This window comes from Urocitellus parryii, chromosome 1 (genome assembly GCF_045843805.1).
Source record: "Urocitellus parryii isolate mUroPar1 chromosome 1, mUroPar1.hap1, whole genome shotgun sequence".
In the NCBI taxonomy this organism is placed as follows: domain Eukaryota; kingdom Metazoa; phylum Chordata; class Mammalia; order Rodentia; family Sciuridae; genus Urocitellus; species Urocitellus parryii.
Genome location: NC_135531.1, coordinates 18,056,910 through 18,073,282, shown reverse-complemented (window position 1 = coordinate 18,073,282; position 16,373 = coordinate 18,056,910). Strand labels below are relative to the sequence as shown.

The 16,373-nt window shown below is 35.4% G+C and overlaps 1 protein-coding gene across 1 annotated transcript in view; it reads right to left on the bottom strand.

The window, feature by feature from the left end:
- The window catches only part of Fyb1 (FYN binding protein 1), a 93,399-nt gene that overhangs the window by 22,288 nt on the left and 54,738 nt on the right, over positions 1-16,373 (bottom strand). The window contains exons 3-9 of the mRNA XM_077795497.1: positions 12,933-12,979; positions 10,662-10,681; positions 10,208-10,242; positions 9,242-9,362; positions 6,433-6,592; positions 5,776-5,920; positions 1,011-1,027 (exon numbers count right to left, since the gene is read on the bottom strand). Of these exons, the coding sequence (XP_077651623.1) occupies positions 1,011-1,027; positions 5,776-5,920; positions 6,433-6,592; positions 9,242-9,362; positions 10,208-10,242; positions 10,662-10,681; positions 12,933-12,979 (545 nt within the window). The remainder of the gene's footprint in view (positions 1-1,010; positions 1,028-5,775; positions 5,921-6,432; positions 6,593-9,241; positions 9,363-10,207; positions 10,243-10,661; positions 10,682-12,932; positions 12,980-16,373) is intronic.

Sequence of the window (16,373 nt, the reverse complement as noted above, 5' to 3'; positions counted from 1 at the left end):
ATACAGATCAATCATATTTTGATAATAAATTTTTCTTATTTGACTGGAGAAATTATTTCTCTTCTATATAAACCACTTAAAAAGACAAACCAATCAACTAAAAAACCTCCTTAATTTCCCACTCTATATAGATAGTAGGTAACTTCATTGTTTTGTTTATCATTTCATAAAAATTTGGGGGGCAGAAATGACAATGAAGAAGGAGAGATAAAATAAGATGCTCTGAACTTGAGATGAAAGTGATGTGGAAGAATAAACACGAGAAAAAGAAAAACTAAGTAAGGGAGGTATTCATGGTAGAGAAGTCAATGAGAAAAACATTTAGTTAATAGTGAGCAGACTTTCAGAAAATAATTCGGATCAAGATGTAAGTGAAGAGAATCCAACAGATTGAAAGGTGAATCTGTAAATGTTGGTGGGTTACAAAACAGGAGGAAAAGAAAGATGATATTTTAATGCTTGTATGTTAAATTTAAGCTCTTTCTTGACTCATTTGTTATAGTATACTCTTTAAGAATCTTGATATTTGATAAACATTTACTTAATAAAGTTTCACCAAACATGTTCTAGGTACAAGAAAAGGTACAATGAACTTGAAATTTAACTTTTTGTATGAAAACTTGAGCCCTGTTTTGTTACTAAGAAATTCAGGGGTCTTTTAGGAGCCGCAGTCATACAACCATATATGCTGTTCTCTAAGCAAGCATATTTTTACACATAAATTGGCCTGCTTTTAGTAACTGCTTGGACAGTTGGCACAAACCAAGACCACCTTGGATACACTGAGAGTGGTGTCAAGCTGGAATTCACAACAAATTTGAAAGAAAAAAGTGAGTTGTTCAGAGTCACTCGGTGACCATGACTAGCATCCAGATCATTAACTCTCAGGCCAGTATTCTTTCTCTACATTAAGATCTTCTTCTATATTGGCAAACTAAATAGTTTTTCATTAACATACTAAAAATGTTGTAAAGAAACTTGTAAACATTGACAAAAAGTGTGTGTCTTACCTCCACTTCCACTATGACTGTGGTTATGTGAAAAAAAACAGAAATATGAAATTAATACATGAGTTATTTAGCTCTCAGGAAGCAAATAATATATTATAATAAATAATATACATTGAGCAGTTATACAAAAGATAAATAACATTCCACTTAAAAGTCACCAAGATGTGATATGAAGAGCAAAAAAAAAAATGTTTCTTGTGATAACAGGTGTATAACAAGACAACCTAGCAAGACAAACAAAAACTAAAAACCAAGTGAGTCACAATACTACATTTTATATTCAATTCCATGATTCTGTTTTTTTTTGGTGATGCTGAAGAACCCAGGGCCTTGTGCAAGTGAGGCAAGCTCTCTACCAACTGAGCTGTATCCTCATCCCCTCTGTTTGCTTTTAACATTTTTCTGTGAGGCAATTTTCAAATTATACATTATTGCATAATTCCACAGATTGACTAAAAAAAAATACCCTGAAAGTACTATTCTAGAAGTCATACAGAGGAATTATCATTGAGCTAAATTCAAGGATCTTTCAGTATCGTAGAATCACAGCATTTTACTTTTAGCCAAATAACATTAAACATCTTTATTTAAAGAAAGAAGATTTAAAACACTGAAACCTTCATGGGGAATTTTTATGACATGGCCCATGACTCTCTAAATCCAGATTATCTCTATTTATTAAATTATTCACTTCCTAACATTCTATACTTTATCTATTTTAGTGTTTATAATGATATGTTTTCTTGCCTGTATCTCCCACTCTGGTATGAGTTATTTGAAAGCAAGGACAATGTAGACTGTGAGAACTGGAAAAAACTCAGAAGTCATCTGTTCAATCAATACCCTATTTGCAAGAAAGAAGCTGAGGCTCTAAGGATTTAAATGACTTGACCAAACCCACTTCTACACCTAGTTGTGCTCCCTACACCCCTCACTTTTGACCTTTGGATAATTTGCCAGCAACCGATATCAGTTTGGTGTCACAACCATACAGGAAAATTACATGCTCATATCTGATTTCTTTTTTAAAAAATTTTTAAATAATTCTAATCAGTTATATATGACAGTAGAAAGCTCTTGGATTCATTGTACATAAATGGAGCAGAATTTCCGCTTCTCTGGTTGTACACGAAATAGAATTACACCACTGATGTAATTCTACCATCTTTCCTACCTCCGTGACCCCTCCCCCCATCCCTGATTTCTTAATGTTAACAGTCAATTGAGGAAATTGATCTGATGCAGATCTTGGGTCAATTAGAAGTAAAACATACTGTTGCTAATGGAACTTTATAGGAAAACATGCTTTAATCATTGTACTATATACATAAGAAACTATTTAAAGAAGTTAAAGTATACTCTCTACTTGCTCTTGAACCATTTTCACATCTATTTTCTCTGACACTTTCCTCAGAGCATGAAGCCAGCAGTTAGAATCAGTTTGCATTCTGGTATGCTTCATCTCAGAGATTCTCATACTCAGTTTCTAAAGAGTGGGGTTGTCATAAGCAAGGAGAAAAGCTACCACCTGCTTATTTCCCTCTAGAGCAATTCTTCAACTTCCTAAAATGACCTGTTTAGAATATAAAACACTTGACAGGGGAAGGAGAGCGAGTGAGAAAAGAGAGGGGAAGAGAGAAATTCATGGATTTGCTGCGTGATAGAAGAGTGCTAAGTTCATCCCCAATTGCCTTTCCTTCACAGGCATTACAGAAACCGCTGTAGTTGAGAAGACAGAGGGAAGGACAGCTTCAGAGCCTGTGCTTTCAAGTCTTGTGCCTGCTCTCAGAGTCTGAAGTACACAGCCATCTTCTCACCCTGAGGAAATCAGGAAGCAGCAGGTAGAGGGTGTAGGGAGATGGCAGACCTGGGAGGAGGGCGAAGGGCCTCATGATGATGGTGACTTATCTCCTTATTCTTACTCCAGCAAGCTGCCGGCTACACTCAGCATCTTCCCCTTTTCTGCTAAGGACAAAGCCTGTTCTGTTATGAGAACTCGGCTAGCAGCAGCTGTAGTTTCAAAAATAACCAATGTGTAGAAAGAGTTTCTTCTTCAATTTTCTTATTAAATATGCATGGGGAGGGGTAACTGCTAGTAAACATTGTGGGGTTATAATTAAGAGATCAAACATTAAAACTGTACACCAACCTCTCCTCTTATTAAATAGAACACTTTTCTGCTCCATGTTTACTAACTAGAGCATGTTGTTTAGAATGAAGATATGTATGAACTGGATAAAAAAGTAGGAATAGTTTTGGGATATGTTCTCCTATTATGGTTAAATTATGCTTTTAGGAACATTATTCCTTTTCTATTGATTTATTTATTTTTCTTGAGTTTACATACCAGTGAAAATGTGTACTTATTGCAAATGGGGTTCTTTAAAGCCCTCCAAAAGAAATGCATTTTTAAAAAAAGCAAATAAGATAAAAATACTGCATATGAATTGATAAATATTTGACATATTCATGTCCAGAAAATTATGTAAATTGAAGAATGTTAACCATTGGGAACTTCATCTGATGCCCAAACAAGGTCAATGTGCTTCTTATTATGAAGGCCAGTGTATGATCTGCAGACTGTAGTGCATGCTTTGCATGTGTATTTTGTGTAATTTATGGTTATAAAATGGTGAGAAGGCGTAGGAGCTATAATTTAGAAAGACAAAACTACCTCAAAGCAACAAAATGAGAAAGAATGATTATATAAGGTAAAGGATCATAAGAAGGAAATCTAATTCTTCATATGCTTTATAAGTATGTTACTAACTTGGTGCTTTTACCATTTATTGATACTTTAAAAAATTTCTCCTTTTCAATTTGAGTCATGAAACATGCATACACAGTTTTACTCAGGTAAAAAATTGTGTTTTTTTTTGAGACATTAATTGAGATTTATTGATTTCATAAGGTGGGCATAGAAAAATGAGGATTCTTATTTAGGCTCGAAATTTTTCTACTACTTTCCCTTCAACTTGAGGGCATTCTGTCTTTTAAAGGAAACAGAAGATATTGGAGGAAAAAAGAAATGGAAGAAGAAAAGGAATGAAAAAGTACAGAAGAAAGGACAAAGAAAGATCAGATCCAGGACAGAGGGAAGAGGAAGGATGTAGGGAGAAGGAAATTGAAGACTGAGGAAGGAAAGAAGGGAAGAAAGGGTTCCTGGTTTGAATTTGGATAGTTTTCCTTCTCCAAAGGCCCATGTGTCAAAGATTTGGTCCCTAGAATGTGGGTACCGGGAGTGCTATGGACTTGTAAGAGTGGAAGCCTGATGGAAGTTTCATAGGTCATGTGGGCAGGCCCCTGAAGGGAATTATGCACCTCGGTTCTTTCTCCTTCACCCCCTACTTCCTGCTTTGTAATGTGAGCAGTTTTCTCTGACATATACTCCCTGTCATTACTATCTGGCATCTTTCCCAGAGGCCCAAAGCAATGGGACTGCTTGATTTGGGACTGGAACATCCAGAACTGTGATTAAATAAAACTTTCCCCTTCATAAGTTAATTGCCCCAGGTATTTAATTATAGCAATGCAAAGCTGATTAATACAGAGGAATGAGGGAAAAGAGCCGATTTCTTCTCCAACTTCTTCCAGAAACAGTGTCTTGTTCTAAGAAGGCATTCCTGTTATTATTGGAGGGGAGATCACCCTAACTGAGTGGAGGATATGGCCAATAGAAAATTGTACCCTTAGAGGCCAGGCACAGTAGCACATGCCTATAATCCCAGCAGCTCAGGAGGCTGAAGCAGGAGGATCTTGAGTTCAAGGCCAGCCTCAGCAGTTTATCAAGGCTCTAAGCAACTCAGTGAGACCCTGTCTTTAAATAAAATACAAAAAGGGGTCAATGATATGGCTCAGTGGTTAAACACCCCTGGGTTCAGTCATCTGTATATGTATAAAAAAAATTTATCCTTAATTAATGTCCAGGGATCATAGGGAACTGAAATTTGACATTTAAAGAGTAAATTGTTGGCGAGGCAAGCTGGATCACACCTGTAATCCCAGTAACTTGGGAGGCTGAGGCAGAAGATTGCAAGTTCAAAGCCAGCTTCAGCATCTTATTGAGACCCTCAGCAACTCAGTGAGATCCTGTTTCTAAATAATACAAATATATATATATATATAAAGGTTGGGAATTTGGCTCAGTATTTAGGAACCCCTGGGTTCAATCTCTAATACCAACAAACAAACAAACAAAAAACTGTTGTCATAAAAACCATTTTTCCTGGGGCTGGGGTTGTGGCTCAGCGGTACAGTGCTCACCTAGCACATGCAAGGCCCTGGGTTCGATCCTCAGCACCACATAAAAATAAATAAATAAAATAAAGGTGTTGTGTGCAACTACAACTAAAAATTTAAAAAAAAAACATTTTTACTGTTATATTTTCAAATAATAATGTATTTAGTCTTAGATTTCAGAGTAAAAAAAGGGCTAACCTTTTTTTTTTCTTTATGTTTTACCAAATCCTATTTGCTTTAGGAACATAACTAAGATAAGATACTAACGAATACTACAAAACAATGTTTTGCAATGACAACACATTTGACATGCTCTGGCAAGTGGCCCACTATATTTTAAAACCAAAAAGTAGAACAGAAGACTATTTAGTTTCCAGTGACCTTACAAGGACATTGGGTTGGTACAAGTGGCGATTTAGTGATAGAGAACATTAGGAAATACAGAAGGTAAGAGTCTAGGGCTTTGAAACATAATCTCCAACAAGGAGATAATCTGGTCTGTCTTACAGTATGTGCTGGCACATACCTGGTGCTAGTATCCTGCTCTGCAACGTCATCATATACTTCTTGGTCGTCTTCAACAGGCTTTGATGATAGAGTACTGAGAGAGGATTTCTTCCGTCTCAAAGAATCATAGTCAATTTCTACAGCAGTTGTTTTAATATAGCCATCTACCAAAAAGGAAAAGACTTAGGTTTAGGCAACTACCACTTACATATTTTAAAATTGTGAATAAAATATCTGTTGCACATGTGTTCTTTAAAATTTCCCTTTATTTACCTGCTTTCAATTCTGAATTATACACTTCCCAGGTGGACACATTTTACTGTATTCTGTCAAAGGTTTATCCTGTTGTGTTTTGGGGTAAGTCTAGGGTGTATTTTAAAGATTTAAAAATGAGTCACATGAAACATTTCCCCCAATTGTCACCTGAATGAAGAAACTAATGACCTCTGACCTCCCTAGAATAATATACAACTTTACATTGGTTCCCACTAAGAATATAAATGGTGTGAAAATGGGTCCATTCTTGCCATTTTAGATTTTCCCGCCTTTGACAACCCAGTAACTCCTAACTTGATGGTAGTAGTTCTGGAAGAATATGAACATTTAATATTGACTGATGAAAAAATAAAAACAAAAACAAAAAACCCTTCAAAGCCACAGGGAAATGTACACTCACAGGACCCCCTTGCTGTTCGGCCCAACCATTTTCCTTCAGGATTGTCTGTGATACGGATTATTTCAATCTCTTCTCCTTGCTTGAAACTCAGTTCATTCTTTCCTCCTTTGACATCACAGCAAGCTTTTGCTAGATGAATGACTTGAATAGGGCCCGTTAGCTACAATGAGAAAGAAAGAAACAAACAAAAAACAGGTTTCCTTGCTATCAGAAAAACTTAAAGAATGCAGTTTGGAAAGATAGATAAGCCCACAACTTGCTAACCTGCCTATATCAACACTTTAACAGAAATGTAGGGTAAATGTCATTCCTGGTGAATGTTCTGATAGGGGCATTAGGGAAAACTCACAGAGGCCACACAGGACCAGCAAAGAACAGGTGAACCAGTGTTTGGGGGCCAGGAGAGAGTGGCAGGGATCTGTAGTCCATAGGAACTGCAGGCAGGAGGCTTGCAAAGGCAACTCCTCATAGTGGAATATCATTTAAATACAACTCTATGCTGAGAGCTTTGTGTTTTTTATGGGATATGCTGGTGTTTTTTTGGTGAAGTGTTTTTCCTCTTTGCATTGTGTAATTATTGTTTCTCTTTTTCTTTTCCTCCCTCCCTCTACCTATCCCTTCCTTCCTTCTCTCTCTCTCTTTATTCATAATCCAAAAAATTGATTTGGTTCAATAGACCCAAGAAATTGACTGGACTCAGGGCCTTGGGCATGCTAAGCCAGTGCTCTACCATGGAGCTACATCTCCAGCCCTGGGAATAATCTAATTTAGATCATGAATTCTAAACTCCTAATTTTCTAATCTTAAATAGGTTTCTTGGATCTTTTGATATGTAAATATGCATTGTGAATTTTGAAGATGCTATACCTTATTTTATTGAATTTACAATGCCATGGTATTAATTATATACCACTAAGAAATTTTAAAACCTTAAATTAGAGTATGCCATGATATTAGACAGGCTCAGTTCTCAGACTTATCTAACTTTTTTTTTTAAACTAAGCATCTATTAATATCTTATGGAAGAAATATATCTCCTAAAGTCAGTCTTGACAAACTTTTTGAATTCATAGCAGCATGGCACACTATTTTTCTCACTCAAAAATAGTCTTTGAATGAATAAGTGAATAATGTAAAATTTATTTTTCCAAAAGAACTCACATAATTCCTTGAGAACAATGAGTAATATGTTCATAAAAAGTGTAACATACAGCTGGGTTTGGTGGTACATGCCTATAATCCCAACTACCTGGGAAGCTGAGGCAGGAGGATTGCAAGTTCAAGGCCAGCCTCAGCATCTTATCTAGACTCTCTCTCAAAATAAAATTAAAATAACATTCTGAGGATAGAGCTCAGAGGTAGAATGCTTGCCTGGGTTAAATCCCCAGTACTGCAAAAATGAAAAAAAATTATGTAATTTCTTTCTCTCAAGAAGTTAATTTTCTTTACTTGTAAAATGCAAACACTGGTAGCGATGCATTCTGAGTAAAACATTTTTATATTCAAACTCCACTCAGAACTTACTTATTGTAAGTCAGCTTTTCAAAAATTTAATAAGAGCATATAATAGATTCAGTGACTTTTATAACTTTTTAGTTAATTCTATAACAAACTTTCTGTAAAAGTACTATTTATTCTTGCTTCACAGAATAAAAATTAAAAGAAAAACATCTGAGCCTTAGAGAAGTAGTAAGCCCAAGGTCATGTAGCTCATATGTGCAGGTGGTTTTTGAATCCACATCTGTTGACTCTATGTTGTGTTTTCTGCATCATGCAGTTGAATCTATAATTTAATGAATAAATCTACTAGGAAATTCTACGCAAATCAGGTTGTTTTAATTCCAATCATATATTAAATGCTTCAGAAGAGTAAATATTTAAAGCAAACCTGATATGAATTTATGAAAAAAATTTTTTAAATTCAGATAATTGCCCTAAATATACTTGAGATGCCAGACCCAGATCAGATGGGCTATGTTAACAAAGATGGTATAGTCAAGAAAGGACAGCTTGTGAGAGTAGTGTTTTGTGATGGTTGCAATAGAAGTCACACAAATATCAGAGATCAGAGAAGACAGAGATTAGAAATTGAGATAGACCAACGAGGATGAGAAACAGCAGGTATCAGGTGTCTGCATGTACACTGGCTTAAAATAAAGGCAAAAATCTCAGTCAGAGCTGGGTGTGGTGGTGTGCACCTGTAATTCCAGGTACTCAGGAGGCTGCGGCAGGTGAATTGTAAGTTTGAGGTCAGCATGGCAATGGAGCTGTGGGTATAACTTAATGGCAGAACACCCCTGGACTCAATCTCCTGTACTCAGGGAAAAAAGAAGTAAGTCAAGTCCAGATACCAGCAACTAGAACAGCTGAAAAAAAAATGTCATTCTGAGATAGTTTGCTTCAACCAGGAGGCATTTGTGTCCTTTGCACCATTATATAGGATGCCACCGGAACATCTATGTGTGTGATCCTATACTTTTGGCCTAAATAGGCTAATAGGAAATGTATAATGGGGAAAGCCAAGTTGAGTTAGTAATGAAATATTCATTTACTTAATCAATGTAAGATCTCCTAAGGACCCACTGATTACAAACCCCCAAATTGGATTTTATTGTATTTCATCATATTACATTATTTAGTGCATGGGTAAAATAATGTATGAGACCAAAAAAGTATGTCATGAAGATACTTTTTCAAAACAGTGATTAAGTAATTCTCCCACTATGTAAGTTTTCAAGAATGATGTCCCAGCCATGTGAAATTGACAAAAGGATGTTACTCTTTCACCCATCAGCAATTAAGTTCTTACTTTAAATTTCTTCTTTAATTCTTGTTCTTTCTTTTCTTTCTCTTTCTGTTCCTTTCTCTCTAGTTCTAATCTCTTCTTTTCCTCCTTTTCCCGTTTCTTGTCTCTTTCTCTGGATGTTTCTCTGTGAACACAAATTTTAGGTTGTTTTCCCATCAGCAGGTGTCAATGGGTCAGGGCTCACTATCTAGAGAGGTTTCTCCACAAAAGATAAAATGCTCTCTGAAGTGTAGATGAGGGTCAAAATCCTGGATGTGCATACAGCTGGGACTATCTTCTAGGGGCTCTGCTTCCCATTACAACTTGTGGCAGCAAGTGGAAGAAAGTGATTAGAAAGACCCTGTCTTTGCTGCATGTTGGAGGAACAAAATTATTAATCTTCCTCTGTCTTTCATGAGCATGCATTCACAGGTGCACATGTACCCCTCGATTCAGAAACTTCGGACAAAATTGGTTGAATAAGAACTAGGTAAAGAAAATTAAGATAGCTGGGCTCAACATATGATTAAAAACACATTCATGCTTACTTTTACCCTGGAAACCCATTTTGGAGCCATTTTTAACATCTTTCCAGCAAGATGAAACTTTGGCATGTGGGTACTGTGCTAACTGCTTCTCACAGGCCACCAGTGCCCAGATGAAGAAGGCATAATACATATATTAATTCATTTGCTCAAGGACACACAGAAATCAAGAAATACAGATTCCTATGTCTGATTCCCTGCCTGTGGTTTTTCTAGTAGTCTGCAGGTCTATAGCCTTTCACACAATCACTTGTTAATAGAGTCCTCTATAGAATCCTTAGAGAAATAAGGAAATTTAAGTTCTTTGTATGGAAATTATCATTACATGCCAATCATTTGAACAAAATGAACTTGTCCCCCTGGTGTTGGTATATACCCACACTCCCTCTTACAAAACATATTCATCTTAGAAGAAAACTATTATGGTAGAAAATATAGTTCATACATGTCTTCATATGTTTCTCCTTCACTTTCTTGTTCCTGTCAAGAAAAACATAGATAATGATTAATTTCAATTCTTCAAAAAGGTAACATGAACATATTTCATTGATCAAATATTTTGTTAAGCAAGATTTTGCAAATTTATGCAATTTAAACATAAGTAAGTTTGGCTTACTTAATTTTTTTTTAATCTTGAGAGATTAGGAAAGCAAGCACAAAAGGATTTCATGTTTTATCTTGCTGTATCATTGAGATGTGTAGATAGACATGTTTATGTTCAGCACCACAACACTACATGTACTGATTGTTTTTTAATGTCTCAAGCATTTTGAATGAGGATTATAAATAGAAAAAAATCACTGCTCATAAAAATTTTCATTTTGTTTATAAGCAAATAATAATATTAAATATTCTAATGATAACAGTACAATATAAACAGAAAATTAATAAAATCTGACCTCATCTAGAGTTCCAGTACCTAAAGGATTTGAAAAAAACAAATTTAATACATTGTTATTAAGAGGCACTTTAATATGCGATTTTCTGATATAATCTGATAATACTTGAAACAGTTCATAATCTTACAGAATTCATGCATTAACAGAGATATAAAGAACAAAATAGAATATGTCTTAGATCCTTACTATGGCTTTTTTCATAACTGTAATTGAATTATAAAATAATTTTATTTGCTTTCATAAAATAATGCAAAAGCCAAAAAATTATAACATCATTTATTCCTTATAAGTAAGGCAGACTCATTTGGTTGTATGGGCTCATGTAAAACAAAGCATTATTTTAAAAAAATCACAAATAGTTCACACTTTTGACACATTTGTTCCCTAGGGTTTTTCTTTAATGTATCAAATACATCAAGTTAATTAGATTTTTAAAATATTTTGCTCTTGAGAGTTTTGTATAACATCCACTATTCCCAGTACCAAGACATAATGTAATATTAAGAGCAATAAGTTGGTAATACTAAGAGCATTTTAGTACAAATAGTGAAGTGTTGGTATAAGATCAGACAAATAAACCAATGGAACAGACCAGAGAGTTCAATAACAGATACAATTTACATAGACACAGCCATAGACACATTTAGAGTTGACAGAGTATAATGGTGACACTTTAAATTAATGAGAAAAGGATGGATTGTTTCCAGTATGGTAATTAGAAAACCAGCTCCAGATATGAAGCAGCAAATCTAGATTCCTACTGAATTCTCAAAGGGTCAAAGGGTGGGAGCAGTGAAGATGTTAAAGACCTAAATACAACTGATGAAGTTCACAGAAAATAGAAAACAGTTTTATTTCCTAGAAAGGAAGACTTTTTAAACAAAACTTAAAAACCACATAATGTAAAACAAAAATTAATGAATTTGATTATATCGAAATTTATGTCCCAGGAAGGACAGCATGGACTAAGTTAAGAGACAGCAAACAGAACTGGGAAAAAATATTCCCAGTGTTTGAAATTGACATGAAATCAATATCTACAACGTAAAGGAACTCCCAAAGGTGAACTGAAAAAGATGAAACTCCAGAAAAAACGGTCAAAGGATAAAATCTGGCAACTTATCAAAGAGGGAACCACAAAGGTAAGTTAAAGAAACACTCAAGCTCAAGAGTAAGAAAGAAAATTATAAAGAAAATTAATATGAATGAAAATATTGAAATTTAGATGAGATGTAATTTTGTACATATAAGATTGAGAAAACATTGGAAAGCTTCACAAAAATGCCACATGCAGCACCACGATCAAGTGGGGTCATCCCAGGGATTCAAGTTTGGTTCAACATACAGAAATCAATACACGTAATTCATCACATCAATTGACTCAAAGATAAGAACCATCGATCATCGCAATAGTTGCAGAAAAAGCATTTGACAAGATATAGCACTGCTTCATGTTCAAAACACTAGAAAAACTAGGGATAACAGGAACATATCTCAACATCGTAAAAGCTATCTATGCTAAGCTCCAGGCCAACATCATTCTAAATGGAGAAAAATTGAAAGCATTCCCTCTAAAAACTCAAATGAGCCAGGGATGCCCTCTTTCACCACTTCTATTTAACATAGTTTTTGAAACACTGACCAGAGCAATTAGACAGATGAAAGAAATTAAAGGGATACGAATAGGAAAAGAAGAACTCAAATTAGTACTATTTGCCAATGATATGATTCTATAGCTAGAAGAGCCAAAAAATTCCACTAGAAAACTTCTAGAACTAGTAAATGAATTCAGCAAAGTAGCAGGACATAAAATCAACACCCATAAATCAGAGGCACTTCTGTATATCAGTGACAAATCCTCTGAAAGGGAAAAGAGGAAAATTATTCCATTTATAATAGCCGCAAAAATAAATAAATAAATAAATAAATAAATAAATAAATAAATAAATAAATAAAATACTTGGGAATCAACAAAAGAGGTGAAAGATCTCTACAACAAAAACTACAGAATGCTAAGGAAAGAAATTAAAGAACCTTAGAAGATGGGAAACTCTCCCTTGTACAAACACATGCATCAAGTATACTAGGATATTTGTCTATGTCAGGCAAGGGGCAGAAAGGGAGTGAATAATGGGATATAAGGAAATAAATAAGTAGATCAAGAGAGGGATCTTGCCTGGAATAATAGTGGTAATAACTCATCAATGACACTATGAGAATGATTAATTCAAATTTCTGTACTGAGGTAACAGATATTTTTCTGCCCCTTACCATCAGAGTACATGACACCATCTTGATTTTCTTCATTTACAGGGTTTCTGAAAAAAAAAAAGAAGAAAAAAGCATGAAAATGGAACAAGTAGATGCTCACCTTACAATGGAGAAGAGAACAAGAATTATTGTCTGAATTATTCTTTCCTCTTTTATACTTGCCCTGATTGAAAACTTCAGACACACTAGAAGAGACTTAGCCTATTCTATATGTAGCTGCTGTGGCAAGAAAATGGGGAATTGAGAAGCTCAAGTACAGCACTGTCCACTCATAGTGGACACAGAGTTAATCATTGCTTCAGGGGAGTGATCACATTGTCCATTAAATATGCAGTATACCAACTGATCAGTTCTGGGATTCTCAAGGCTTTGGATTGGTTCTTTGGCATATATGCCTAAAAGGATTAATTGGTTTCAATCCCCAACTCCTTCCTCTTTAGATGGAAGCCACTTGGCTTTACTTCCATGGTTGTGGTTTAGACTCCAACGTGCTTCCTCCGCCTGACTCCAGCTGCTCTTAATATCCTTATCAATACCTGGACCCCCCAAATTCCTAATGTTTTATGGAGCCACCTCCCCATCTCATTTTCTACTCCTTTTCTCAGATTGATGAGCACAGCTGAAAAAAAATCACTGGTCTTATTGACTCCGCACTTTATACATAATTGGCATCCAGTCTCAACTCTAGCCTCAGTGCTATTGTATAACCTTCTTTTGCAGCCTCCTTCTCAATACTTGTTAAAAACCTTCACTACTGTCTTCAAATCTGCTATTCCTACCCTCTCCCCTACAATCAAATGACCTTATTTCTCACTTCACTGACAAAATAGCAATAATTAGATATGAATTCTCTTAAGATAGTAAACTTATTCCCTTAACCCACAAACTCATCTACAGTTATACCTGCTCTTACCTTCTCCCTACAAAGTCCTTCTCTTCGGCTCTGTTCTGAATCCTATCTGATTCTCAGTTACTATTCCCTTTATTCCATGGGCTGAAATGATATTTATATTCTTTTCCTTCCTTTGCTCCCCATCTCTAAATATCTGAGTCATTGTCTTCTACCTTATTCCATATTACTCTCTTCCATTAAAAAAAGAGCTATCACATCTCTGCTTTTCTGAATCCTCTACATTACCACAAGATAATCCTATTTTTCCAAGTCAAGCTACAAAATGTCGACTCTACTTCCTTTCTTCCTGATCATTTCTTCATTGACCACAATCTGTCTTCTATTGTAATTCTTCACACTAAAACAACTTAAAAAAATCTTACTTACCAAATCCAGTATATACCGCTTAGCCAGACTCTTTTGTTTTGTAACCCTTGACAGAACTGGCCTTTGTTTGTTTCTGTAAGAACTATCTCCTGGCTCATTTGTCTCTCTGGCCACTATCCCACAATTTCCTTTGTAGATTTGTTTTCTTTTAACTTCCTCTCTAAGTGATGATATTCTTTTGCCTTTGTGTTCTGGCTTTTTTTCTCCCTGCCGCCTGCCTGCCTCCACCCCACTCTACAATCATCCCTGAATGGTTTCATATACTACCACAGCTTCACGTCTTATCTTAATGTTGGTAATTTCCATGTTGGAATCCCTAGTCCACACCTCTTTTTGAGTTTCAGCCCATTTTATATTTCCCTTTTCCATGCCAACCTACACCTGTTCTTGCTGTTCTTGTCTTAATGAATGAACCACAATTCCAAGCAAGCTTTAGGTCATCCTGTATCTCTCACTTTTCTTTAGCCTCACATTAATCATCAAATTCTGTCAGTTCTCTGTATTTAATATCTCCTATAATTCCCTTTCTTCTTCTATCTCTTGCTTCTCTCCTGCTAGATGTTGAGAACAGGATTACATTCTGGTTATGGCCTCTTGCCGTAGGCACCTGGCGAGTCTTGTAGCCATCAGATTCGTTCCTCCTCTTCCCCACACTGACATTTTCTTCTCTAATTTTTGCTAAAGTGATCATTCTAACACAAACAAAAACATGGTTGCATCACTTTCAGGCTCAATACTCCCACGGTTTTAAGAATTAGGAAAGAGTGTTACTTGGACCCACTGCTGTTTGCAAAACTAATCCCATTTGAAGAGGGTGTGCTGGAAACACCTTATCACTGACCATAAACAGGATTCGTGTTTGTGGCTTCACAAGAATTTTTCTTTTAATTTAAACATTTTTCTTGGGTTTTATTTTTTTCTTTTTTGGAACTTTGGGGATATAAAGGCAGAGTGTGAAATCGGCATAAGAAAAATGAGCACCTCATGATTACATGGCTTGGTATCTGTCTGTCCTGCTTCCCAAGGGGATATATTTAAACACTTCGATGGAGCTCTCTTATTCTCAATATCTCCACTTCTGTACTTTATTCCGTGTTTCTTTTTATAGTTTTTGTTTGATTGTTTGTGATAAAACATACATAACATAGAAATCACCATTGTAGCCATTTTAAAGTGTATAATTCAGGGACATTCTGTACCTTCTCCACATTGTATAACCATTTCACTCTTTAGCCTAAATTGTGTTTCATCACCCCAACTGGAAATTCTATGCTCATTATTCAGTCACTTCCTGTCCCTTTCCCCAGCATCTGGCAACCATGAAATCTACTTTCTGTCTCTATGGATTTGCCTATTTTGGACATTTTCTAAAAATGAAATCATATAATATGGGACCTCTTATGATGGACTTCTTTTTCCAAATTAGCACATATTTTTACTAACATAACATCTGCACATATTTTTGGGGTATGTTAGGATAATTTTATACTTGTATGTAGTGTGTGAATGATTGAGTCAATCTTCATCTTCTCAAACATTAGTCATTTCTATGTGCTGGGAAACTTTTAACTCTTTTAGATATTTTGAAATAGGACATAGATTGTTGTAGACCATAGTTACTGTATTATGCTGTAGGCCACCAGAACTAATTCCTCCTAGAACTAACTCCTGTCCACTTTGGGTGTGGCTCAGGAAGAGTCCCTAAGGCTGTATGTGTCTGAGTTTCTACTTGAGGTGGTGGTGTTTATGAATTAATAATCAAACTTATATTTGCTTAGATTTGTTTTTAGATACATGTGAAGGCCAAATTCATCAATTTTTGACAAGACACCTTTTTCATTTTGTGAGCCTTTTTAGTCCTTGGAGGATTCAGAATTAAATACAGAAATGACTGAGTAGGCTTATCTCACAATAAAAAAAAATGATGTGGAGTAAGTTTTATAATCATTAAGACAATATGTATCATCAATATTTTGAGCATTTGTCATATTTAAGAGTTGTTATATTAGACAATGTTCAGTTTGAGAATTGTGGTTTAGGTTTTTTAAATTCTAGTTGACTCCAGGTATTGATTAAGGACTCCAGATATTGAGTACCAATTGTTGTTCACATACCAAAAGGAGAATCAAGTGTATGTTATGAGCTCCTGATGAAAGATTATG